Below are 24,390 nucleotides of genomic sequence, written 5' to 3'. Positions count from 1 at the left end.
TAGTGCTGTTAAAACAGCAGGGACAGTGTTTTCTGGGTCCGATATATATAAGACCATATCATCTGCATATAAAGAAATTTTCTGTTCCAGTCCTTCTCTGACAATCCCCTTTATCTGATGAGAATTTCGGCAGTGAACCGCCAGTGGTTCAATAGCGATTGCAAACAACAGTGGCGACAAGGGACATCCTTGTCTGGTACCACGTTCTAGTTTAAAGTAGTCTGAGCAAATTTTATTAATACAAACTGAAGCTTCTGGACTGGTATACAGTAGTTTAATCCAAGCACAAATATTCGGGCCAAACCCAAATTTCTCCGATGCAGTGAAAAGGTAATTCCATTCGATCATGTCAAATGCCTTTTCTGCGTCTAATGATAGTAATATCTCTGGGGTGTTTGATTTTGCTGGTGAATATATAACATTAAACAAGCGTCGGAGATTTGAAGATAGATGTCGGCCTTTAATAAATCCAGTTTGATCTTGTGATATTACCGAGGGCAGCACTTTCTCCATCCTTCTAGCTAGGATTTTTGAGAGTATCTTAACATCATTATTCAGGAGTGAAATTGGTCTATATGATGCACATTGTAACAAGTCCTTATTTTGTTTAGGAAAGACGGTGATTAATGCTTGTCGAAATGTTTGAGGTAGTATTTGGAGGTCTATAGCTTCTGTAAATGTTACCAATAAGAGTGGAGCTAGCTGAGTGGAGAATTTCTTATAAAACTCTACGGGGTAACCATCAGGTCCTGATGATTTCCCGCTTTGTAGTGACTTTATAGCGTCTAGTAATTCTGTTAGCGTTAGAGGTTTATCTAGTTCCTCAGCACTTAAAGCATCTATTTGTGGTATTTGTGAATTATCCAGAAATGCATTAGATTGCGTGTTGTCTTCTTTGGGCTCAGTGGAATATAAAGACTTATAGTAATCTCTAAATGTGTGCATTATTTTATTATGGTCAATGATTTCTTCTCCATTCTTGTTGGTGATTACTGGTATTGCATTGTGAACTTCTTGTTTATGAATTTGTTGAGCTAAAAGCTTATTAGCTTTTTCTCCGTGTTCATAGTAATGCTGTCTAGACTTATAAATAAGTTGTTCAGTTTCTTTAGTTGTTAAGATGTTAAGTTCTGTATGCAGGGCCTGCCTTTTCCTGTGAAGAGCTTCACTTGGACGCCTGGCTTGTTCTTCATCTATTCTAGTAATTTCATTTCTTAGCTCTGACACTTTCTTGGTTTCTAATTTATTTCTATGGGAAAGATATGAAATAATCTGGCCTCTTAGGAAGGCCTTTAAAGTTTCCCAGAGTGTTCCTGCAGAAACCTCTGTAGACGTGTTTGTCTCTAGGAAGAAGCTGATTTGTTTGGATATAAATTCTGTGCAGTTCTCGTCTGCCAATAAAAGAGGGTTAAGACGCCATCTGCGAGGTGAGTACGAGGGGCTTATTGATTTTAGCTCCAAGACTAGAGGGGCATGGTCAGAGATAACAATTGTGTCATATTTGCATGATTTAATTGTAGGCAGGAAATTATTATCTATAAAAAAATAATCAATTCTTGAGTAGCTATAATGCACTGGTGAGTAGAACGAATATGTTCTTGAGTTTGGGTTAAGAAACCTCCAGGGGTCTGATAAGTTGTGATCATTTAAAAACTGTGTAATTATCTTTGCAGTATTAGATGTCGTCCCCCCTGTCACGGGAGTCCTATCTAAGAGTGGATTTAAAACACAATTAAAGTTCCCAGCCATTATAATTTTATGAGTGTTCACATTGGGAATGGATGCAAATAGATTTTGCATGAATTCCTTATCATCAACATTGGGTGCATAAACATTTATCAAAATCATTTTACTGTTATATAAGTTGCCCATGACCATCACATATCTCCCTTCAGGGTCCGACACTACCTCTGATGCTACAAATGGAACTGTTCTATGTATGAGAATTCCCACCCCTCTAGTTTTCTTTATAAAGCTAGAATGGAACATTTGGCCAGTCCAGTCTTTTTGTAATCTGAACTGATCCTTGGTTAGTAAGTGGGTCTCCTGTAAAAATACTATTTTAGCGTTTAAGCCTGTTAGGTGAGAGCATACTTTCTTTCTCTTTAATTCGTGATTCAGGCCTTTAACATTCCAGCTCACAAAGTTAACTGTCCCATCATGGAGACATTGATTCTGAGTTTTTAATGTCATTTTATATAATATGGCAGTTTTAATCTTAGTTTCAAGATTCCCCAGGAGTTGTTGCATGTTAGCCTGTTGCTGCATTGATATTTATAATTATAAGGATTATAAGAATAGATTAAATATAACCTGCTCTCCTTCTCTCCCCCCTTTATCCCTCCACCCCCCCATTTTGCCTCCCCACATGAGGCTAGATCCCACTTCGCGATGTTCCAGTCCTCTGACATACGAAGAGACAGAGCACGTCCAAAACAAAACAAACCCCACCCTGCAGCGGCGTTACAGAATTAAAACAGAGATATCTTTTACAGTTAAATCCTTAATACTATCTGCCGAAAATGTTCTCATTAACAATATTTAAGCTTGAAATAATCTTCAGCGCTTTTAAGTTAAGATATTAAGATTAAAAAAAAAAAAAAAAAAAAACCCTGGGAGTGATTTTAAAAACTAGTCTAGGATAAACCTGGTAATTCATGCTGTAATAGTATAATGGTAATTGTATAAATAGTAGAACAAGCATTAAACCAAGGGTATGAAGTTAAACAGTCTACTTTAAGGTATAGTAAAATAAAAAAAATAAATAAATTAAAAAAAAAAAAAAGGAATAAAAAAATAAATAAATAAAACGAATCCTACTTTAATCACTTCCACATTTTCACACTCACGTCTATAACTCTATAACTCTGATTAAAACATAAACATATAACATATAAAGTCCAGCTAAAAACAAAAAAAAAAAAAAAAAAAAAGAAAATAAGATGTATAATTATAATACCAGTCTCTTTAAACATGGATCCAGCGATCAGATCATAGGTCTTTCCCGTGCCTTGATAGAATACGGCTCTTTAATTTTAATTAACTTTCAAAAAAGTGTCGGAAACAGCTTCTTTAATTCTTTTTCAGCTTCTTCTTTGCTGAAGAAGATATAATGTCCATCTTGAACTTCCACTTTCAGTTTGGCAGGATACAAGAGGCTGTATTTGATATCGACTTCCCGTAGCATCCTTTTAATGTCGTTGTAGGATCTGCGTTTTGCAGCTGTTGATGGTGAGAAGTCGGGAAAAATACGAATAAGATTATTTTCGAATATAATCTCTTGCTTGTGTCTGAGAAGTGCCATCACATCAAGCTTACATCTTAGTCGTTCGAAGCGGACAATAAAAGACCTAGATTTAAAGGCGCTTGGTATCTTTGTGCGATAAGCCGTGGCTATCTCATTGTCGAGTTTAAAGTCATCTCCAATTATTTTAGACAGTAATTCTACTGCAAATTTCACTGGGCTTGAGCTTTCTCGTTTCTCAGGTATACCCTCAATTCTTATATTATTTCTTCTGCACCCATCCTCCAGGGCTGCAAGTCTGTCTCCAAGTTTTTTGTATTCCGAGTTCGCAGCTGTGGCTTTTTCATCGGCGTTAGATGCCATTTGTTCCGCTGTTTCCACTCGAGCCATGAGTCCCTGCTTAACGTCTTCCAGCTGATCTGAAACGTCATTAATATGATCATCAAGCCTTTTCAGTTTGGAGTTAGTTTCTTCAATGTGTTCCACTAATTTCTCCAACATGCCTTTAAAGTTCACGTCGAAACGTTCAAATAGACGCGTTTCCTTATCTTTGTTATCCTTCTTGAGCTCAGTGGCCACCTTCTTAAGATCATTTGTGTTATCTTTCTTAAGCTCCTTCATGGCCGTAACTATGGCAGTGGACTGTGTAGCGATCATCTCTTTCTGTGTAGCGATCATCTCTTTCAGTTCGGACAGTTCGCTTCTGCTTTCGTGCTCCGCAAGTGAAAATGCAGCTCCTGTTACAGGCTCGCGATGAGTAGATGAGAGCACGTCCTGCAGAGCCCTTTCTAGTCTCGAATGATCCTCAGAAATCGGCGATCCCTCGCGACCTGTGTCACTTGCGCCTTCGCTCCCATTCTCACTCTCGACTGGAGACGATACAATGGAGCGGGGTCCCAGGAATTCTGCGCACTCTTCTGCCTGTTCTAGGTCAGTCTCTGTGATGCCATACCTTACACTTGCACTCAGGCCGGAAGTCTGTCCGGACTTCGATGCAGCTTTAAGTTTCTTTTCCGGTTCTTTCTGACTTTTCTTCTTGTTACTCATGCTTGTATATTGTAGTGGAAGTTCCTTGGTCGGGTTAAGTACAGGATACCTCTAAATAATATGAAATACGTGGGAAAATAAAGCCGCTGCTAGCGGAGCTCTGCTTCAGACGTCCATCTCCTATAAACGGACGAAACCAACCAAGGAGTCGTTTTCTGTTAATCAGTGTCGTAACAACCAAATTAAATCCACTGGGATTCAAAGTTGTAGAACAGTAGAATGTGAAAACATCCAGAGGGATGAATACTTTTATCTCTTAGCTGGCTTTGCAATTCTCCATATCTATCTATTACATATTGACTTTCAAATCTATCTGTCTATTATATAGTGCCTTTCATGTATATCTATGTTGCATAGTGCCTTTCATATCTCTCTCTCTATCTATCTATATATATAATTTACTAAGTCCATGGCAAGCAAGACAGAGCCCCGCCCACCAACAATTCACTAAGCAGCCGACCATGGCACGCAAGACAGAGACCATGGGATATGCATGACAGAGCCCCACCCGCCAACTCAGAGAGCCCCGCCCGCCAACTCTAAAACCATGGGATATGCACGACAGAGGCCTGCCCGCCATCTCTAACCCTCCTCCCAAGTCCACCCTCGCTCTCGAGGCACGCAACACCTCACCAAACACCGCCTCAGTCGCTTCTGTCTCTGCTACAGTCCACATGCACCTCTGAGCCACGTTGACTTTTCATTGTTCTTTTTGGTTCCGGCTGCTTTTCTATATATAATCCACCAAGTTGCCCAATCATAGGATACACACGCATGCAAGACAGAGCCCCGCCCGCCAACTCTAACCCTCCACCCGCATCATGGGATACGCACGACAGAGCCCCGCCCACCAACTCTAACACTCCTCCCACGTCCATTACCTTCACATTGTTTTCCTTTTATTTCTGATCCCGTTCAACAACTATATGACAACATCGACTTCTCAACTGTGACTCCGGAACAACTCACTACGTGAGCTATATTAAGCATCACTAATGAAGACTTGCTACACCTTAATGAACAAGTACTGAAACTTATCCCTACCGACGAAGTAACTTTCACCAGCGTTGACTCCATCGTCACAGACAATCCCGCAGATCAAGTTTCATTCCCCAAAGAATTTCTTAACAGTCTTACTCCCACCGATATGCCTCCGCATAAACTCAAAATTAAAATTGGTTCAGTCGTCATGCTTCTCAGAAACCTCATGCTAGCAAGAAGTCTCTGTGATGCAACTAGACTGACTGTTACCAGCATTCACCGCAATGTACTGGAGTGTAAGACTATCGCAGCTGCTACCTCACAAACTGTCCTTATTCCCCAGATTTCCCTGACCCCATCAGATTCAAATTTGCCTTTTACTTTTACAAGCTGACAATTTCCTGTTAGATTGGCCTTTGCAATGACAATTAATAAGGCACAGGGCCAAACTTTCAAAACAATAGGCCTGTATCTGCCAAAACCAGTGTTCAGTCACGGACAATTGTATGTTGCTCTCTCCAGAGTTCCATCTTTTCATTGACTCACAGTCGTATCCTCAAACCCACCCCACTTGGACAACTGTGTCGTTCAGGAAGTGTTCACCCATCAATAAATAATTATGCGGCGTATGCTATGCTGCGGGTTGGCTAGTTTATTATATAATGCCTTTCATGTACATTGGCCTATTAGATAGTGCCTTTCATAGCTATCTTTCTGTTGTGGCCACTAGGAGGCACCACTGAGCCCCAAACCCCAGGCACAATTGTACCACAACAGTCCCAGTTCCAATAAAGTGCCTTTAATTCAGACAATACCTTTGCTTAGGTGTCTTTTGTTCAAAATACAGAACAGCACCACTCTTCATTTCCTTTTACTCCTCCACTCCTTCCTGACAAGTGTTGCCCTTTTCCGCTCCCAATTCTGACTCCTGGGACAAATGAAAGGCTCTCTCTTTTAACTCCTAACCCTGGAGTACTACTGGTGCTCAATCCAGTGCCACTGGGAAGCACTTCCAGGCTAGGCAGGACCACCCTGCTCTCTCAACAGTTAATCTGCAGTAGCTCCCCCTGGCAGCTGCCACAGAACCTGACCAGGTAGCCATATAGGACCACAACATCCATGCTGCCGTGTGGGAGTCTATACTGCCGCCTGCCAGAAGAGATGCTGCCACCCAGTGTATGGGGGGGAACGATCTGCCCATAGCAGGCAGTCTCCCACTGTCCCGTATATCTGGCCTCCCAACCACACCGGTCGGGTTGCTTCCCCAGCCAACATGTCCAACCATGGCTGCTAGGATGCCAGCTCTGGTGCACCTGCTTCTGCAGCGTCCCACCATGTTGACCTCCTGGCACAGAGCAGGTAAGCCTGCAGCTCTCTATCTGACCATCCCTTACTTTGGCTTCCAGGCCAGTGAAGGAGAAGGGTCCATCTCTAAATCAGCTTGTGATGGGGTGCTGTATGAACAGCCTAAGAGAAAATGAAGAATGCTTTACTGAAGAGTAATAAAGTAAATGGCTGCTTAGCAAGTTAGAGTATGGACTGTATCTGTAAAAAGCATCATGGCCAGCAACAACAGTACAAGTATGTACCTCTCAGAAAAATACCAGCTGAATCCCATTTATTCATAAACAGCATTATTTTCATTTACAAGCTCATAGAACTGCATGCATTTACAAATGTAATCAATAAAAACACAAAGTAACCCTCAATAAAAACACAAAAAGAGAAATGTGCGATTCAAATAAGCCTGTTCCTGCTCCTAACATGAACAACATGCAAGTGCATGACTATTTGAATTTCTTTGGACATTAAGTTTATTCTCCCATAAATATCTAAGAATTAGAATATCTCTTTTGCTCAAAAACAACAACTAGCAAAAAGCATGTGGTGCTGATGGCGAATGACACTTCAGCGTCTTTACCTCTTGTTTTTATAGGCTACTCATTGACATGCAATACGTCACCACAAGGGGACTAAACTACCATAAAGTTAGAAAGTGTTGTGTCTTACAACATTCTAGCTTAAACAGAATACAGAGATGTTGCAAGGTAAGCTCTTTTCAATGCTTTTTATTGGTAACTTGCTGTATTCCTGAGATAACTTTTATCAATGCACATACACATTGTGAATTTCCCATTGGGATTAATAAAGTATCTATCTATCTATCTATCTATCTATTTACGCACACATCCCATTTAATAATATAATACATACCCAATAAAAAGTAGATCCATTAAAACAAAATAAATAACACAAACCACAAACTGACGGCAGGTGCTACTCACATAACAGTTCAGTTATGAGCAAAGAAGTGCTGGCTGGAACCCAATGTGGCCATTTGGGAAGAAGCAAATTAGATGTGCCAATACTGCAAAATGATATTTTTATCTATGTCGGTTTCTTCTCTTTATATTAATGCTTTTTCAGCAATGCCTCCCAACCCAGTACCAAAAATAACTAAAAAGTCCCGATAGCTGCTATTATGGTATTTTATAGTCATGGTATAATGAATTCTATAAGCAAATAAACTAAAACTACGGAAGACATAACAAATACGGTTTAGGAGTTAGGCTTGCTAACACATAAGAGGCATTCGCCTCTTCTTTTATTTTCTTCTGAATAGCTGGTGTAACCAAGCAGCTCAAAAAATGAAACAAATAAATGAGTTTCGGTCAAATGCTGGGGGCACCTGCTCAAGTTATGAGGTAATGGGGGTAAGTTTCAGTCAACTGTTGGCGTATAAGGTAATGGTGGGAAAGTGCTCACTTATTAGGAGGAGCTTAGCAAAAAATGTAATGTTAAGATGATGTAATGTTGATAAGAAATAAAATAAGAGATGATGTACAGGTATGTGCTGTATTGTGAGGCTTGCTCTGTGGGCCAAGACAAGGCTTGTTACTTTGTAGTCTTTTCTACATTCTCAGCTAAGCTTTTTATATATATATATATATATATGAGTTCTCTCTGCTGCACTACTGCTATCCAGACATTTCTATAGGATTCCATAAGAAGTCATTAAAATACACAAAATATTCAATTGATCCATTCCATAGTTTTCTTATAGTTGGGCTCAGTGTTCTAAGTAACCCGGAGTGAAGTTCAGTTACAGCAGGGGTGTCCAGCTCCAGTCCTGCAGGGCCGCAGTGGCTGTAGGTTTTCATTCAAACCTTTTTCCTAATCAGTGCCCCGTTTTCACTGCTAATTAACTTCTTTTCCCTTCATTTTAATAGCCCTGTTTTTAAGGAGCCAGTCCTCTGAATTGATTCTTTTCTTCATTAAGTGACAGCCAAACAGAAATGAGATGTGAAACGAGCCAAAAGATGACCGGCTAAACTGGGGCTTCAAACTCCAAACAGTTCCTTAATGAGAAGTCGGTTCTTGCTGTTAATTAAACCCGTTATTTAATTCCATGGCTTGTTGTTGCTCTCATTCTGCCACAGCACACATTTCCAAAACTGTTTATTTTTCTGTTTTTTCTAAGAACACATCAAAATGTTTTGGTGACCTGAGAGATCAACCTTACTGAGGCCTTCACCTTTCGTTATTTTCAGGTTAGCTGGTCATGTGGCGATTTGTTTTGTACCTCATTATTGTCTGGCTGCTAATTAAGAAAAAGAAACAACTAAGGGGTCTGAGTCAAGTTAGTTAAAACTAAGGCAAAAGAAGTTAATCAGCAACAAAAACTGGTCACTAATAAAGAAGATGGTTAGAATGAAAACCTGCAGCCACTGCAGCCCACCAGGACCAGAGTTGGACACCCCTGAGTTACAGTGAGTCATTAAATCTAAAGGAAAATAAAAGGCACAAATGGAGTGAAATTAAAGCAGCACAGGCCAGAGTGGCATAGAACTGTCTAAGGCAAGATTATACCAGTTGCTCTGTCATTTGGTATTATGAAACAATCCAGTTCTCATCATTTAGTAAGACCCTTAACACTAAAACATGTCATAATATCACTCAGCATATCAGAAGACAGTAAAAGAATTTTATTTCATTTCCTCATCCAAAGGTTGTGTTTTCACTTCCAGTTTCTTGGGGGGGATGTAAGACCCCATTCCTGCTGCTCTCTCTGCCTCTGCTTGCGTATAGGGTGTTTCACTCAACTGTTTCAACCTGCAATGTAAAGAAAATTAGAATAAAATAAAAAACTAGGCATAAGTAACACTGATACAAAGCACAGACTCATTCATAAATGTCATGCGTAAAACTTAAATAAAGGAAATGCAAATGATTAAGTGAAAATGCATCTTTACTCTTACCTATGAAAGATATAAAGTGACTACAGGTAATTCAAAATAAGGCAGTAAAAGAAAATCTGAGCACAACACATCAGTCTTAGCATCGTTACACTAGCTACCTGTGTCCTTTAGAACTGATTTTAAAATATTCTTAATTGTATATGAAGCTCTGAATTACTGTGTCCCTCCTTATTTTTTGTCCTCACAGGTGGCGCAGTGGTAGTGCTGCTGCTTTGCAGTAAGGAGACTGTGGAAGTTTGTGGGTTCGCTTCCCAGTTCCTCCCTGTGTGGATAGCGCTTTGAGTACTGAGAAAAGCGCTATATAAATGTAATGAATTATTATTATTATTATTTTGGAGTGCCTGTCCCCTTATATCTCAAGCTGTAATATTAGATTGTCAAACACTGGCTTGCTTATTATTCCAAGAGTTGTTATGCACCAAGAATCTGATATGCTTTACCAAAAGACATACACTAGGCTCATATCGTGGAACATTAAAAACTCCTAAAACTCACTTTTGTAAGTTGGCTTTTTCGTAGTTGTTTTTTTTTCCTTTTGCATGAGTTCAAATAGATTTAAATATGTATTGCACATATCATATACTCTACTACTGTTTTCTTTTCCAGTTTTCTGATCAAAGTAATGTGTGTGTATATATATATATATATATATATATATATATATATACACACACACACATATACATACATTATATATATGTACAAGTAAGATTTAAGGCCAGTACTAAAAGTGCCAGAGAGCTGGCTGAACCTTGGCTATCAAGCAAAAACGCCATTAACAGACATTTGGACATAAACCCAGCAAATACAAACTTAAGAAGAAGAACATCCTCGTAATAAATAAAACTTTACGACCAACACCTTCCTAACCACACCTCATTACCCTCCCCCCCCCCCACACACATTCACCTACCCATCCCTCCCCAAAACCTCCTCCCCCCCGCCTTATTTTGCTATTTATTGCCTTTGATTCTTGTATGTCTAATCATTATCCTCTGATGACAGTTCCTGTCAGGAGCTGAAAGCTCAGGAATAAAAACAACTTTATGATATGTGACTCATTCTCTCCCTTTGTGGATCTCCAACTTCAAATATTATATATATATATATATATATATTTGAGAGACATATACAGTCTCTCTCCCGACTCTGGCTCCCAAAATGGAGTGAGACGGCTCCTTTTATAGAGCACCTTGAAGTGCTCCAGGTGTCCCGTGATCTCCTTCCGGCAGCAGCATTTCTGGATGTGGTGGCATTCCTTCTATGAAGGGATCTTTCGTTCTCCATGTGCACCTGGCAAAGACCACGGGCCTCAACAGGGCTGAGCTTCCAAACCCATGGCACTATCCTATGCCAGGGGAACTGAGGTGTCCCAGTTAGGTAGAAGCCCCAGTTGTCTGTTACTAATATATCTATATCTATACATATAAACACATACATACATAAACAGGGGTAGAAAAAAGTAGGTTTATAGCTTTGAGTACATGAAGCAGAGACTTTATTCTTGAATTATTATTATTTATTTGCATTATTTGCCTGCTTAAAGCTACTGAGTTAATAAAGCTGTTTAATAATCATAACCTGTGTCTTTTTCCATATGAACAACTGTAAACCTACTTTTCCCACCCTTGTGTGTGTGCGCATGTGTGTTTACGTACACACACACACACACACACACACACACATATATATATATCTATTGCTTTATTTATTTTTAGCATTCTAGTTTATGTAATTACTTAGCCTTGTAACTTCGTGTAAAGCACTTTGAGCTACACATCTTGCATGAAAATGTGCTGTAAAAATAAACGCTGTTGGTGAATTTCAGTGCACAAATTGAGAGAGGCCAAATGAGTACTGCAGTGGTACACCACAAATCCTTTCCTTCCGTTTCCTGAATGCATCCCAAGTGTTGGTACACTCATTTTTTTTCCTTTAAACATTTGTGTATATTACCCATTGCTACAACACTTTTGAACTACACGTGAGGTACTTAACAGTGACACTAAAGGAAGTGTTTGCATTTTTGTGCAAGACAAGCAGTTAAAGGTCTGATCTTTGAAACCAGTTAACAATGTTATGTACCAGCCAGGAACTAAGTAAAATAAAATTAAGAAAAACTGCCTTCTTTTGACTCTGTTAAAAAAAACCAACACCAATGTATATTAAAATAAGTTATTTTTGCTTTTTCCTGTTTAAGTGTTTTATTTTACACAGTTAAATAAAAATGAATTATACCAATAAAAGACTTACCTTCTTTTGTGCACTTTTGTTTTGAAGTGATCCTTCAAGCTTTTCAGATCAATAAAATATCTCCTAATAATATAAATAAAAACAATGAATTATATATGAATATTTCAACTTTACTTAATACAACCACAAAGCACGACTTAATCAGTGTCAGACACACAAGCATTTTACAGGTTTTTGATGGACTATTAGAGGGAAGGAATCGAGTGTCACATGGTCGTCAACTTTGATTTCGCCTGTTGCCTGAGGCTGGGTTTATAGTTCATGCGACGCATGCCCCAGCGGATGCTCCTGCTACGCAGGCATTTCACTGTTTATACTTGCGCGCATACTTTACAGAAATCTTGAAGAACCCAGCAGGTGGCAGTGCGAGATATCATCACGGTGAGAACAGGTTTGGCTTCACTGTGTTGTGAATTGCCAGGAACTCCCATTAAATTCTGATGACACCTTACCGCAATATCTCTGAAAAGGATGTTTAATGATTAATTCCTTCAATCCAGGGATGTGTCCATTCCAGCAAGCATTGGGCACGAGGCTGAAACAATCCCTGGACGGGCATCAGCTCATTGCAAGGTGAATAGAGTACAAGCACTTACATACACTAACGTCATTTTATTGTCACCAAATCTGCATATCTTTGGAAGGAAACCGGAGCACAGTGTGGAAACCCAGCAGGAAACAAGTAAACTCCGGGCAGAGAATACCAGCGACGTAACTCCCTGACGTGTCACCCCCATCTGTGTAATTATTAACAGTATTAATTAGTTAAACGAAATTAACGATTTTTCTGTAAAATGTAACATACATACTTTAATGCAATTCATCATGAAAGTGATATCAAGTACAGTATAAATCTTAGGATTCTAAATGTGCAGAGAGTTGAAATATCATACATTTAATGTGTTCTGTGTAGCGATCTATTGCTGTTTGCCGCTGCTGTCAGGTCCGGAGGAAGCCCTAGAAAAAAAGACGGAACAGAAGACGGTATGTGAGACTTTTAAAATGTATTGTGTCATTATGATCGGGAATATGCAACACTTGAATATAAAAGCTCCACAAATACATCTGTATGGAGGCATTTTGCTTCACCACATTGAACCATTCATCAAACATGGAAGCGTGCACACCAATCTTGTAGGATCCGCAAAGTGGCTTTCTGTCACATGTAGATAGTAGCCAGAGACTTTGACATTACATTCCAACTTTTAGTACACTGCACCCCCCCGACTTTTTGCTGGTACTGCAAATAGTGCAGGACTTGCTCAGCGGACACGTCAAATGAACACTGGGAACGTGTGGCAGCCATGATGTGGGCGCATACGCGTTCTGAGCGTGAAGTATAAACGAGCCCTTAGAATGAAGGAGCAGAAGCCACTGGGAGGCCGATGAGGTTACAGCTTTCATTGTTGACCCCACGCCCATTTTGGCCTAAACTATACTTAAATGACGCATCCACCTGAAGCCGGCATTCACTCCTAGACCAGCTTTTATGGAGAATGGAGCTCTGCATCTCGAAAGTTATTTTTTCTTTAGTGGCATAGCGCCTATATTAGTTCAATGCTACAGATACAAAATTAAACAGGGCTTCCTCTGGGACCCCTACCCTCAATCTTGTTTCTGTTTTCTCATTTCACACCAGGAATTGCACCTCAATTTCAGTAATGAAGCCACAGACATAAATGCAGCACACATAGCATCTAAAGGATAAGCTCAGAGAGATAAACAGCATAATGCACCAAGCTAATTACATTCTCACTCATCCACACACATACTTAGGACTTACGCGCAGTGAAGGCAGTAATGCTGTGCATTTCCTGCAATGTCATAATCAACTTCTTGGTGGAGAAGCTTCTCCGCAACCCCAGGCTTCATGTCATCGTGAATCTGATCCAAATCCTTTGTTCTCCGTTTGGTTTTCCACAGTTTTGAGATATTCTTTTTTTTGCCACCACTCTTGTGACTGCCCACTTTTCTTGATCTGGCCATTTCTAATGAAAAGAGAGAGACAGAGACCTAAAAGTTGTGAACCTAATACTTTTTCACACCTATTAAACATAGACATCGGAATATATGAGGGAGTTCAGATTTTTTTTAAAAATCCCATTGCAAAGCATAATCCATTTTAAGAAGACACAACTGCTGTAGGTCAATTTAGTTATATATGTGAAGTCAAAGATCTGTGTCAAAGTTGGGCAAGCAGTCCTGGAGGGCTGCAGACATTTGCAGCTAATCTTCCAACAGGCAGCTGAACTTGTAGCTCTACTCCTGTTTTTCCCAAACCTGGGCAGATTTGTGTTATTCTTTAATGGCACACCACTTCCAATTATGGAGGAAGATTTCAGGCAAAATAAAATAAATCCTCAAATAAATGTAATGTGAAATGTGGCAGTAAATAAATAATAATAAAATGACTTGTGTGCATAAGTAATAAAATGTGAAAAGATATATATGTTTTTCTTGCTTATTTTTGTATTCATTATTTCAGTGACTTGCAACATGACACAGGCCTTAAAATTCAAAGTAGTCATTTTCACCCATCAAAGTAAACAGGATGGGCTCTAGGGAATCCCGGACGTTTCCCTTTCCCGCATTCCCGGGAATGAAACTGCTGGAATTCCCGGCTGAACGGGAACAGCCAAGCTCGCATATATAGTGTGTAAAAGTGTAAAAATCGATCAAGAAATAACAGAGTTATAGTTGAAAATAATTAAGTTGCGCAGTTTTTTGGCCCACGGTGTAGTGTGTTGCTCATTAATTCAGTCAACAACAGACCAGCAGCAATCAGTCTCCCGGCTCCCACTAAGACTGAGTGGCCGAGTTACCTGTGCCAAGAAACTTGCCATCACAGAATGATGACAAGAAACTGGATGCATCAGTAAAAGCTGAAATGGCGGTGTTTCAGAGCAACGGCAAGCGTGGACGTTGTTTAGAACAAGTGTATCAGTATCTGATGACTGTGCCGCCTACTTCAGTGGAGGCATAGCGTGCTTTCTCAGCGGCTGGCGTACTCTGCATGAAGGTGGGCTCTCGCATGGACAACCACACGCTCGATACGTTGTGCTTTCTACGCTCTTGTTAACGCAACTAACTAGATACATGTACTTATATGACAGTATGAACTGCTTGTAGTTAAGGTTAGTCTTTTATTGGTGTCAACATATTGCAGTAGTTTTATTAAAAATAAGTGTTGCTCATTCTAAAACGGTTCACATGTGAGATGCCCGTGCACCATGTCATTCCCGGGAATGGATTCCCTAGTGGGCTCTAGTGAGTACTGTGTTTTGATTGGTGCATTATCAGTGGAGTCAACAGTATAAATCTTCACCCATCACATTTCCAGCAGACACTTCATATGCAGACTCCTGGTGGTCAAGTCACAGCTTCTTGAAATAAAAATGCTCCTTGCAATAATTCTGGGCAATTTTTTCCTGCAGTTGTGTCCACCAGGACCATGAACAGTCACAATTCTGGAAATCCTGTGGCTCATAAGTCTCTCTTATGCATTCCACCAATGACTCAACAATTAAAACACAATAATCCCTAGAGCTCACCCTCTCAACTCTGACAGATAAAAATGACAGCTTTCATTTCAAGACATATTTCATGATGCATGCAGTGTCACTGAAATAAATAATGAGGAAACGATTAAATAAAGTACATAAAGAAATAAGCAACTGAAAACATATTTTGTGACACACTTCCCTATTTTGTTAGCTAACCATGTGCTCTGACCTCCAGAGGACATGTGAAAAAGACAAGTATATTTATTACTGTCACATTTCACAAAACATTTTGTATTTATTTATTTTGGTCCAAAATATTCCTCCATATCTAATGACAGACACCTGCCAGTTAATAGTTACTCTTCACACCAGTGCCCACTCATCAAAAAAATTCAGTTTTCTAAAAACATTCTAGCCATGTTTGCCATGTTGTTTTTTCTCAAAGTAGCCCCATTTCCTTTTATATCTTAAGGATATGCAGGGTTCTTCACTGGCTGATATAAACTGACCCCTATATGTATGTACACAAACGTGAGTGAGCCCTGCATTTGGAAGCTGGCCTGTCGAATGATGGTTCCTGTTTTACACACAGTGCTACAAAGACAAACTACACCCACAGCAACCCAGAACTGAATAAGAAGGATCTGAAAATGAATGAATACATAACAAATATGTGTACAACTATCTTTACTACAGACTGCCAGGACCCAATGAGACTGACCATGGAAATACAGTAATAAAAAATGAAAATGTACTCTATGATGCTGAAAATGTAACCATTTGGCTGTTTTTGAAGGGACAGAGTGTTAAGACCTACTTTAGATCTATTTGGTAAATTAAGCTTGTTCTCCTTAATCTGGTGCCCACTATTGAACTGCCCACTGTTATTAAATCATCTGGGTTTGTGGGTGGGGGGGGAGAGAGAGTGTGAGAGGAGAAGGATTTGGGTTTAACACAACAAGGCATGGAGTGGTTGGGCTGAATTGTTCTGCCTTTTGTTTTTTTTTTTTTTATTTTAGCTTGTTAAAAGACATGTAACTGTTCTAACCATTCAGGTGATAAATGTGGATAGAGTATCTCGCTGCATAAACTTTGTTTAGCTAGATAGCGAAGTTAATGTTGTTCTCCTGCCTTGCTTCTGTTTTGTGTGTAACTGTCTCCATATCTTGTGAGGTTTTCTTTTTGATGATAAATGGAGTCTGTTTTTCTTTAGCTGGTTTAGTTTTTTTTGTGTTTTGTCTCCCTCTCTCTCATCTATTTATATACCCCTAGGCCTTTGGTGGGCCGTAACACCAAGTTAAAGGAGACACAGCAGGAGGTGATTCCTAATGTGTCAGAGGTAGCAAATTGTCCGTTCCCTCCATAATTTGGAAGTGAAACCCAATCAGCCTCCAAATGGTATCCCTCCTACTTGCTATCAGTATAAAAACGAATCACCCATACTGGATGACAACATTTCTTGCCTTCTTTTCCTTTCAATGTAATAGTTATCACCGAAGGCGTGCGAGAGCATACCCACAACACAATTTGAGAAGTCAGTCAACAAATGGGAGGCTGCTCATCTCGTGACCTAAATCTTCTTACAATTCGCCTTTGTTATTTTTATAGCAGGGATGGGCAAGAACGTGGATCAGATTTCCAGAATTGTGACTTTGATTTTCTCTCTTGCAATTAATCATAGACCATTGAGAGGATTATTTTCTTCAGAGATGCTACTGTCTGGAGTTTTTGTTTTCCTCTCCTCCACTATTAACTGGCCACAGTCCAATAATTACATTATTGTTAAGTCCCATTTACTGTATATGTTACAGTGATCCCTCGCTATATTGCGCTTCGCCTTTCGCGGCTTCACTCCATCGCGGATTTTATATGTAAGCATATTTAAATATATATCGCAGATTTTTTGCTGGTTCGCGGATTTCTGAGGACAATGGGTCTTTTAATTTCTGGTGCATGCTTCCTCAGTTGGTTTGCCCAGTTGATTTCATACAAGGGACGCTATTGGCAGATGGCTGAGAAGCTACCCAACTTACTTTTCTTTCTCTCTCTCTTGCGCTGACTTTCTCTGATCCTGACGTAGGGGGTGTGAGCAGGGGGGCTGTTTGCACACCTAGATGATACGGACGCTCGTCTAAAAATGCTGAAAGATTATCTTCACGTTGCTACCTTGTGTGTGCAGCTGCTTAGTGAAGCGACATGCTGCACGGTGCTTCGCATACTTAAAAGCTCAAAGGGCACATATTGATTTTTGACTTTGTTTTTCTCTCTCTCTCTCTCTCTGTCTCTCTCTCTGCTCCTGACGGAGGAGGTGTGAGCTGCCGCTACAGCTTTGTACCAGCGGTGCTTCGCATACTTAAAAACAAACAGCCCTATTGATTTGTTTGCTTTCCTCTCTGTTTCCTTTGAAGAGGAAGATATGTTTGCATTCTTTTAATTGTGAGATGGAACTGTCATCTCTGTCTTGTCATGGAGCACAGTTTAAACTTTTGAAAAAGAGACAAATGTTTGTTTGCAGTGTTTGAATAACATTCCTGTCTCTCTACAACCTCCTGTGTTTCTGCGCAAATCTGTGACCCAAGCATGACAATATAAAAACAACCATATAAACATATGGTTTCTACTTCGCGGATTTTCTTATTTCGCGGGTGGCTCTGGAACGCAACCCCCGCGATGGAGGAGGGATTACTGTACTTAGTTTGGAACCGCTTTGTCCTAATATGTATTGAACCAAATTTGTCTTTATGTAATTAGTACTTTGTAAAGTTTGGATTTAAATTTATCTGTGGACTTGTTACTGTGCTCTGAGCTTGCACTCAGTAAAGGGTGCTATACAAAAAAAAAAAGAATAGAACCTCAAAAGAGGGTGGTTCTGGGTATGGGATTTTGAGAGTGCATGTAGGGGTAACTTTTGATGATGGAACAACACTGACCTAAATGTTATGTTCATATTTACTTACTCTTTATAAGTTAATTAAATTGATCATAATATTAACTTTGTTTAGGGTTTGCTTTGAAGTGTACTTAATAACTAACAGTAAACTGCTAAGGAACAACAGTCATGTGTGTGCTCATGACATACAAAAGACTGATCTCAGAATGTGTGCTACAAAGCAAATACGCCTGTGGAAAGACTCAACATCAACTTCCACCCCTGAAAGTGACAGACTGTAATCACACTTAATGATCTACTGCTGCCATCTATAGGATGAAAGGCACTTCTTTATATTCAGTTCTCTGTTGATCTTAGTCGGTCAATCATTCTTAAACCAGCTTAATCCATGGCAGGGTCAAGGGAGCTGAAGCCTATCCTAGTAGGACTGGGCACAAGGCAGGAAAGAGCCTTGGATAAAGCACTAGTCCATTACAGGGCCCATTATTACACACATAAGGCCAACTCAGAATCGCCAGTCAACTTAACCTGCACGTCTTTAGGATGTGGGTGGAAACCTCATACAAACAGGCAGAGAACATAAAAACTGCACAAAGGCAGTGAGTGACCAGACGCAGACTCAAACTCAATGCTAACCAGTGAGCAACTGTGCAAACCAGCAATCTAAAAGCCTGTAAAATAAAAAGACTTTTCAAACTGGTGGATAATTCAAAAGTCAGCTGATGTCTGTACTTGTATATCCCCTGCAACACACTACCACTACAGCCTAGCAGCTAAAGTGTTGGGAACATAAACCACTGGTGGGGCAGTGTAACCACTTTCTGGTTTCTGGCCCTTTATTCTAATGCAAATAAATACTTGTTGTCAAGCACTGCACTTACAAAGTGCCTTGGAGTGGTATACACAGCAGAAAGACTCTATGAAATGAGGCTGCTTGTTATTCACAGAGGTTCGCCAAACTTGCCTGATTACAATTATCACTTTCATTTACAAAAAAACAGCTAAATCCTAATTTATCTGCCAATTTCAGACCATGCTCCTTCAAAAATTTCAGACAGTTCAAAAGTAGCCCCTAAGTTCAAGTAATGGTAAAACCATATTTAGCCTGCTTTGAAAACTCTTTACCAACTGCAAATGACAATTGTGCTCTCTCCAAAAGAATTACCTCAAAATGTCAACGGATAATCTTTTTCAGTTTTCCTGTATATCAATATTTTTTAAGTCTAACCACCCATTTTCTACAAAATGGATCTTAGTTTTTCCTTTATGATATTCACTTCCAAATCGTGTCTGGGATCTGAGCATTTTTTTCTCCCCTATTGTTGTACAACAGTCTGTTTCAGAAGAGTTTAACTCACTTGGCTTAAAATAAAATCCACACAGGCAGTGACCAGGCCAAGATTCAAATCCATTCCACCCCAGCGACTGACTTCAAACTGGCTCTTTTGAAATAGTGCACTTCTTATACTTTACAAGCACAGAGAATGTTACACATATACACATTTATCTATTCATAATCACACATACCTAGTACAATTCAAAGTAGTTACAAGGCAGAGACCACCGCTAGATGGGACATCAGCCCATTTCAGGACACGTCTGCACACATTGAATCAAATGGGGGCAACATAGCACTACCACTCAGCCCAACACAACATTTACAAATTCTGTGAACCTAAAACACAAAACAACAGAAATTAACTACACTCACTGGCCACTTTATTAGGTACTCCTGTTTAACTGCTTGTTAACACAAATATTTAATCAGCCAATCACGTGCAACTCAGTGCATTTTGACAAACAGCATACATTGTCAAGAGGACCTGCTGAAGTTCAAACCGAGCATCAGAATGGGGAAGAAAAACGATTTAAGTGACTTTGAATGTGGTCTGGCTATTGGTGGCAGACAGGCTGGTCTGAGTATTTCAGAAACTGCTGTTCTACTAGGATTTTCACACACCCCATTTCTACACAGAGATTTACACAAAGTGGTCTAAAAAAGGGAAAATATCCAGTAAGCGTCAATATGCTGAGCGAAAATGCATTATTGATGCCACAGTTCACATGACAATGGGCAATCGAGCTGATAGAAAGGCAACTCAAATGACCACTCGTTACAACTGAGGTATGCAGAAGAGCATCTTTGAACACACAACATGTCGAACATTAAAGCAGATGGGCTACAGCGGCAGGAGAACACATCCAGTGCCGCTCCTGTCAGTTACAAAACAGGGAACAGAGGCTACAATTCACACAGGCTCATCAAAATTGGACAACAGAAGATTAGAAAAATGTTGCCTGGTCTGATGAGCCTCAATTTCTGCTGTGACATTTGGATGGTAGGGTCAGAAATGCACCTATGAAAGCATGGATCCATCCTGCCTTGTATCAAAGGTTCAGACTGGTGGTAGTGGTGTAATGGTGTTGGGGATGTTTTCTTGACACACTTTGGGCCCCTTACTACCAATTGAGCATTGTTTAAATGCCCCAGCCTACAATCATATGAAAAAGTTTGGGAACCCCTCTTAATTCTTTGGATTTTTATTTATCATTGGCTGAGTTTTCAAAGTACCAACTTCCTTTTAATATATGACATGCCTTATGGAAACAGTAGTATTTCAGCAGTGACATTAAGTTTATTGGATTAACAGAAAATGTGCAATATGCATAATAACAAAATTAGACAGGTGCATAAATTTGGGCACCCCAACAGAGATATTACATCAGTACCTAGTTGAGCCTCCTTTTGTAAATATAACAGCCTCTAGACGCTGTCCTCCTATAGCCTTTGATGAGTGTCTGGATTCTGGATGGAGGTATTTTTGACCATTCTTGCATACAAACTCTATCCAGTTCTGTTAAATTTGATGGCTGCCGAGCATGAACAGCCTGCTTCAAATCATCCCATAGATTTTTGATGATATTCAAGTCAGGGGACTGTGACAGCCATTCCAGAACATTGTACTTCTCCCTCTGCATGAATGCCTTTGTAGATTTCAAACTGTGTTTTGGGTCATTGTCTTGTTGGAATATCAAACCCCTAAGTAACTTCAACTTTATGACTGATGCTTGAACATTATCCTGAAGAATTTGTTGATATTGGGTTGAATTCATCTGACCCTCGACTTTAACAAGGGCCCCAGTCCCTGAACTAGCCACACAGCATGATGGAACCTCCACCAAATTTGACAGTAGATAGCAGGTGTTTTTCTTGGAATGCGGTGTTCTTCTTCCGCCATGCAAAGTGCTTTTTGTTATGAACAAATACCTCAATTTTTGTTTCATCAGTCCAAAGCACTTTGTTCCAAAATGAATCTGGCTTGTCTAAATGAGCATTTGCATACAACAAGTGACTCTGTTTGTGGCGAGTGCAGAAAGGGCTTCTTTCTCATCATCCTGCCATACAGATGTTCTTTGTGCAAATTGCGCTGAATTGTAGAACGATGTACAGATACACCATCTGCAGCAAGATGTTCTTGCAGGTCTTTGGAGGTGATCTGTGGGTTGTCTGTAACCATTCTCACAATCCTGCGCATATGCCGCTCCTGTATTATTTTTTTGGCCTGCCTGACCTGCTGGATTTAACAGCAACTGTGCCTGTGGCCTTCCATTTCCTGATTACATTCCTTACAGTTGAAACTGACAGTTTAAACCTCTGAGATAGCTTTTTGTAGCCTTCCCCTAAACCATGATACTGAACAATCTTTGTTTTCAGATCTTTTCAGCGTTGCTTTGAGGATCTCATGCTGTCACTCTTCAGAGGAGAGTCAAAGGGAAGCACAACTTGCAGTTACATGCATTCAAATCAGCAAAATTACAGGGGTACCCAAATTATTCACACCCAGTTTTTCATATTTGATTTAATTTCATTCAACTAAATACTGCTTCACTAAGTCTTTGTTTGGAAAACACCCCAGTACTCAGATGTTCCTAGGAAATGAAAGACATACCACTGTTTTCTTTTTTGTTGAAAGTAAATTATTTGCAGGCTGAGAGGGGTTCCCAAACTTTTTCATATAACTGTACCTATGTTTTGTTGTTGACCGTGTCCATCCCTTTATGACTGCAGTGCGCCCATCTTCTGATGGCTACTTCCAGCAGGATAACGTGCCATGTCACGAAGCTCAAATTATCTCCAACTGGTTTCTTAAACATGTCAGTGAGTTCACTGCACTCAAATGGCCTCCGCAGTCATCAAATCTCAATCCAGTAGAGCACCTTTGGGATGTGGTCGAACAGAAGATTTGCATCATGGATATGCAGCCAACAAATCTGCAGCAACTGCGTGGTGATATGTCAATATGGACCAAAATCCATGAGAAATGTTTCGAGCACCTTTCTGAATTACTGCAGTAATCCGGCGAGTGAAAACAAGTTTTCACATTTTTGGGCACAACTTTCCCAAACACATAGCTGGGACATTAACACCACTTCTATCACTAAGACAGCTCAATCAATTAATTATCTCCCTGCCCATCCTAGTGCAATTCTTCAAAGCCATAACTTAAAGTGTAATCACATTCTCCATTGCTACCCGATTTGTCTTTGCAATGATCCACTCCTGCAATAAATTACATTGTGTTGCGAGGGCCGCTGAGAAAATAATTGGCTATGCTCTTCCATCTTTTGCAGACCTATATGCTTCTAGTTTCACAAACCATGTCACCAGGATCACCACTGCCTTATCTCACCCTGCTGCTCATCACCTGTTCCAAAAACCTCCCTCTCGTAAAAGCTTTCGGTCAATAAAACTAAAACTAATAGATACCTTAACAGTTTCTTTCTCAGAGCCATACGCACCGCAAACCAGTACTTTAGCTTGTCGTCCACGACTATTAATGTGTTCTTTCGTATGTACTGTATGAAGGTGTTGTGTACAATATACGTTCACGTGTGTGTGTGCGTCTACATACACACCATAGACACACACACTTGCATTTGCACTTCTCCTTTATGAGTCCACTGTTCTACAACTGCTAACTTAATGTTATTTATGTGTGATGTTGTGTCCTGTACATTAAGTACTTGCGAATAAACGCGATTCTAACTCTGATTTGAGAGAACTACAAAAACAGAAGACATGCGACGCTATCCTCAAGGAATCTAGCAGGAAAGAACCTCGTAACGTGCGTCCCTCACTTACTTATATGAAGCCAATTTGCAGCAGAGCTAAATAATGCGCTATAAAATAAAATTTGAAAAGAAAAATAAGTAAATGCAGAACAGAAAACCGCTAAGACATTTGTATACAGAAATAAAAACACACCGACCCCTACACGTGTTTTATATAAACAAAGTTCTTATTACATAGCGTGATCAAAAAAGTGATCGTTATTTGCTTATGTAATGATGTCCTGCAATCACCGCAGGTGTATGTGACAAGCAAATGGCGAAATTCAGATTTACGTCGATAAAATAACTGGACAAGTATAAAGTTATAGTCTGTGGAATTGTCTTCAGAATTAAGGCACACTGCCGCAGTTCTGGTAATGACATCTAAAGCACAATCAATCTACTAATTTTTCCATCCAAGTCGCTGCCTTGTAGATTTTGTTAAAAGAAAAAAACTTTTAAAAACTAATCCGTCATAAACAAGTAACACCATATTTACATCAACTCATGTTTTCGAATCATCGGTTACTTACGTCAACAAAAAAAAAAACCTTTGTGTTTCTTACCAGCACTCCGGTAAACGTAAAACCCAAACAGAAATGACACGTGCGTCCGTATGAAAGACCAGAGTTACCTCCGGGTCAGAAGGCAAGTCACGTGTCAGTCCCCGGAAGTAGTAATGCTGAAGGTGGCTTGTTCGCGAGTTCACACGCACAAAGCTAAAAGTGATTAAAAAGACCGATGGAAATTGAGTTATTAGTTTAAAAAAATAAATAGTCTGAGATTGAGCCGTGGAAGTCCGTATTTTGTTATTTAAAGTCGAGGACACGTCTCCATTTTCTATATACTTATTTCGTCCTAGATGTTATTTTATTATAAGGAATTTTGACAAATCTCGTGTTGTTTTTAATGGAAAAATAATATTAATTATTTTAATAAAATTTCATATTAACCCAGAAATCAAGGTGGCATGACATGGTTTCCACTATTTCAAATTACATTTTTGAAATTAATTAGTTTCTATTCAATAATTAGTAGCTAGTCCCATTTTTATATGGGGTCGCTGTATATATATATATATATATATATATATATATATAT

General features: G+C 39.6%; 1 protein-coding gene across 1 annotated transcript; it reads right to left on the bottom strand.

Moving 5' to 3' along the window:
- Positions 1-9,237: 9,237 nt before the first annotated feature.
- On the bottom strand, positions 9,238-23,943 carry znf593 (zinc finger protein 593). Its single transcript, XM_028819631.2, has 4 exons — positions 23,856-23,943; positions 13,568-13,772; positions 11,785-11,847; positions 9,238-9,385 (listed from the first exon to the last, which is right to left on the bottom strand). The coding sequence occupies exons 2-4, from the start codon at positions 13,768-13,770 to the stop codon at positions 9,259-9,261; spliced, it is 393 nt and encodes a 130-aa protein (XP_028675464.1). The 5' UTR covers positions 13,771-13,772; positions 23,856-23,943; the 3' UTR covers positions 9,238-9,258.
- Positions 23,944-24,390: the final 447 nt, after the last annotated feature.

The sequence above is a fragment of the Erpetoichthys calabaricus genome, chromosome 14 (assembly GCF_900747795.2).
Source record: "Erpetoichthys calabaricus chromosome 14, fErpCal1.3, whole genome shotgun sequence".
NCBI lineage: Eukaryota > Metazoa > Chordata > Cladistia > Polypteriformes > Polypteridae > Erpetoichthys > Erpetoichthys calabaricus.
This window is presented reverse-complemented; position numbering and strand designations above follow the sequence as displayed.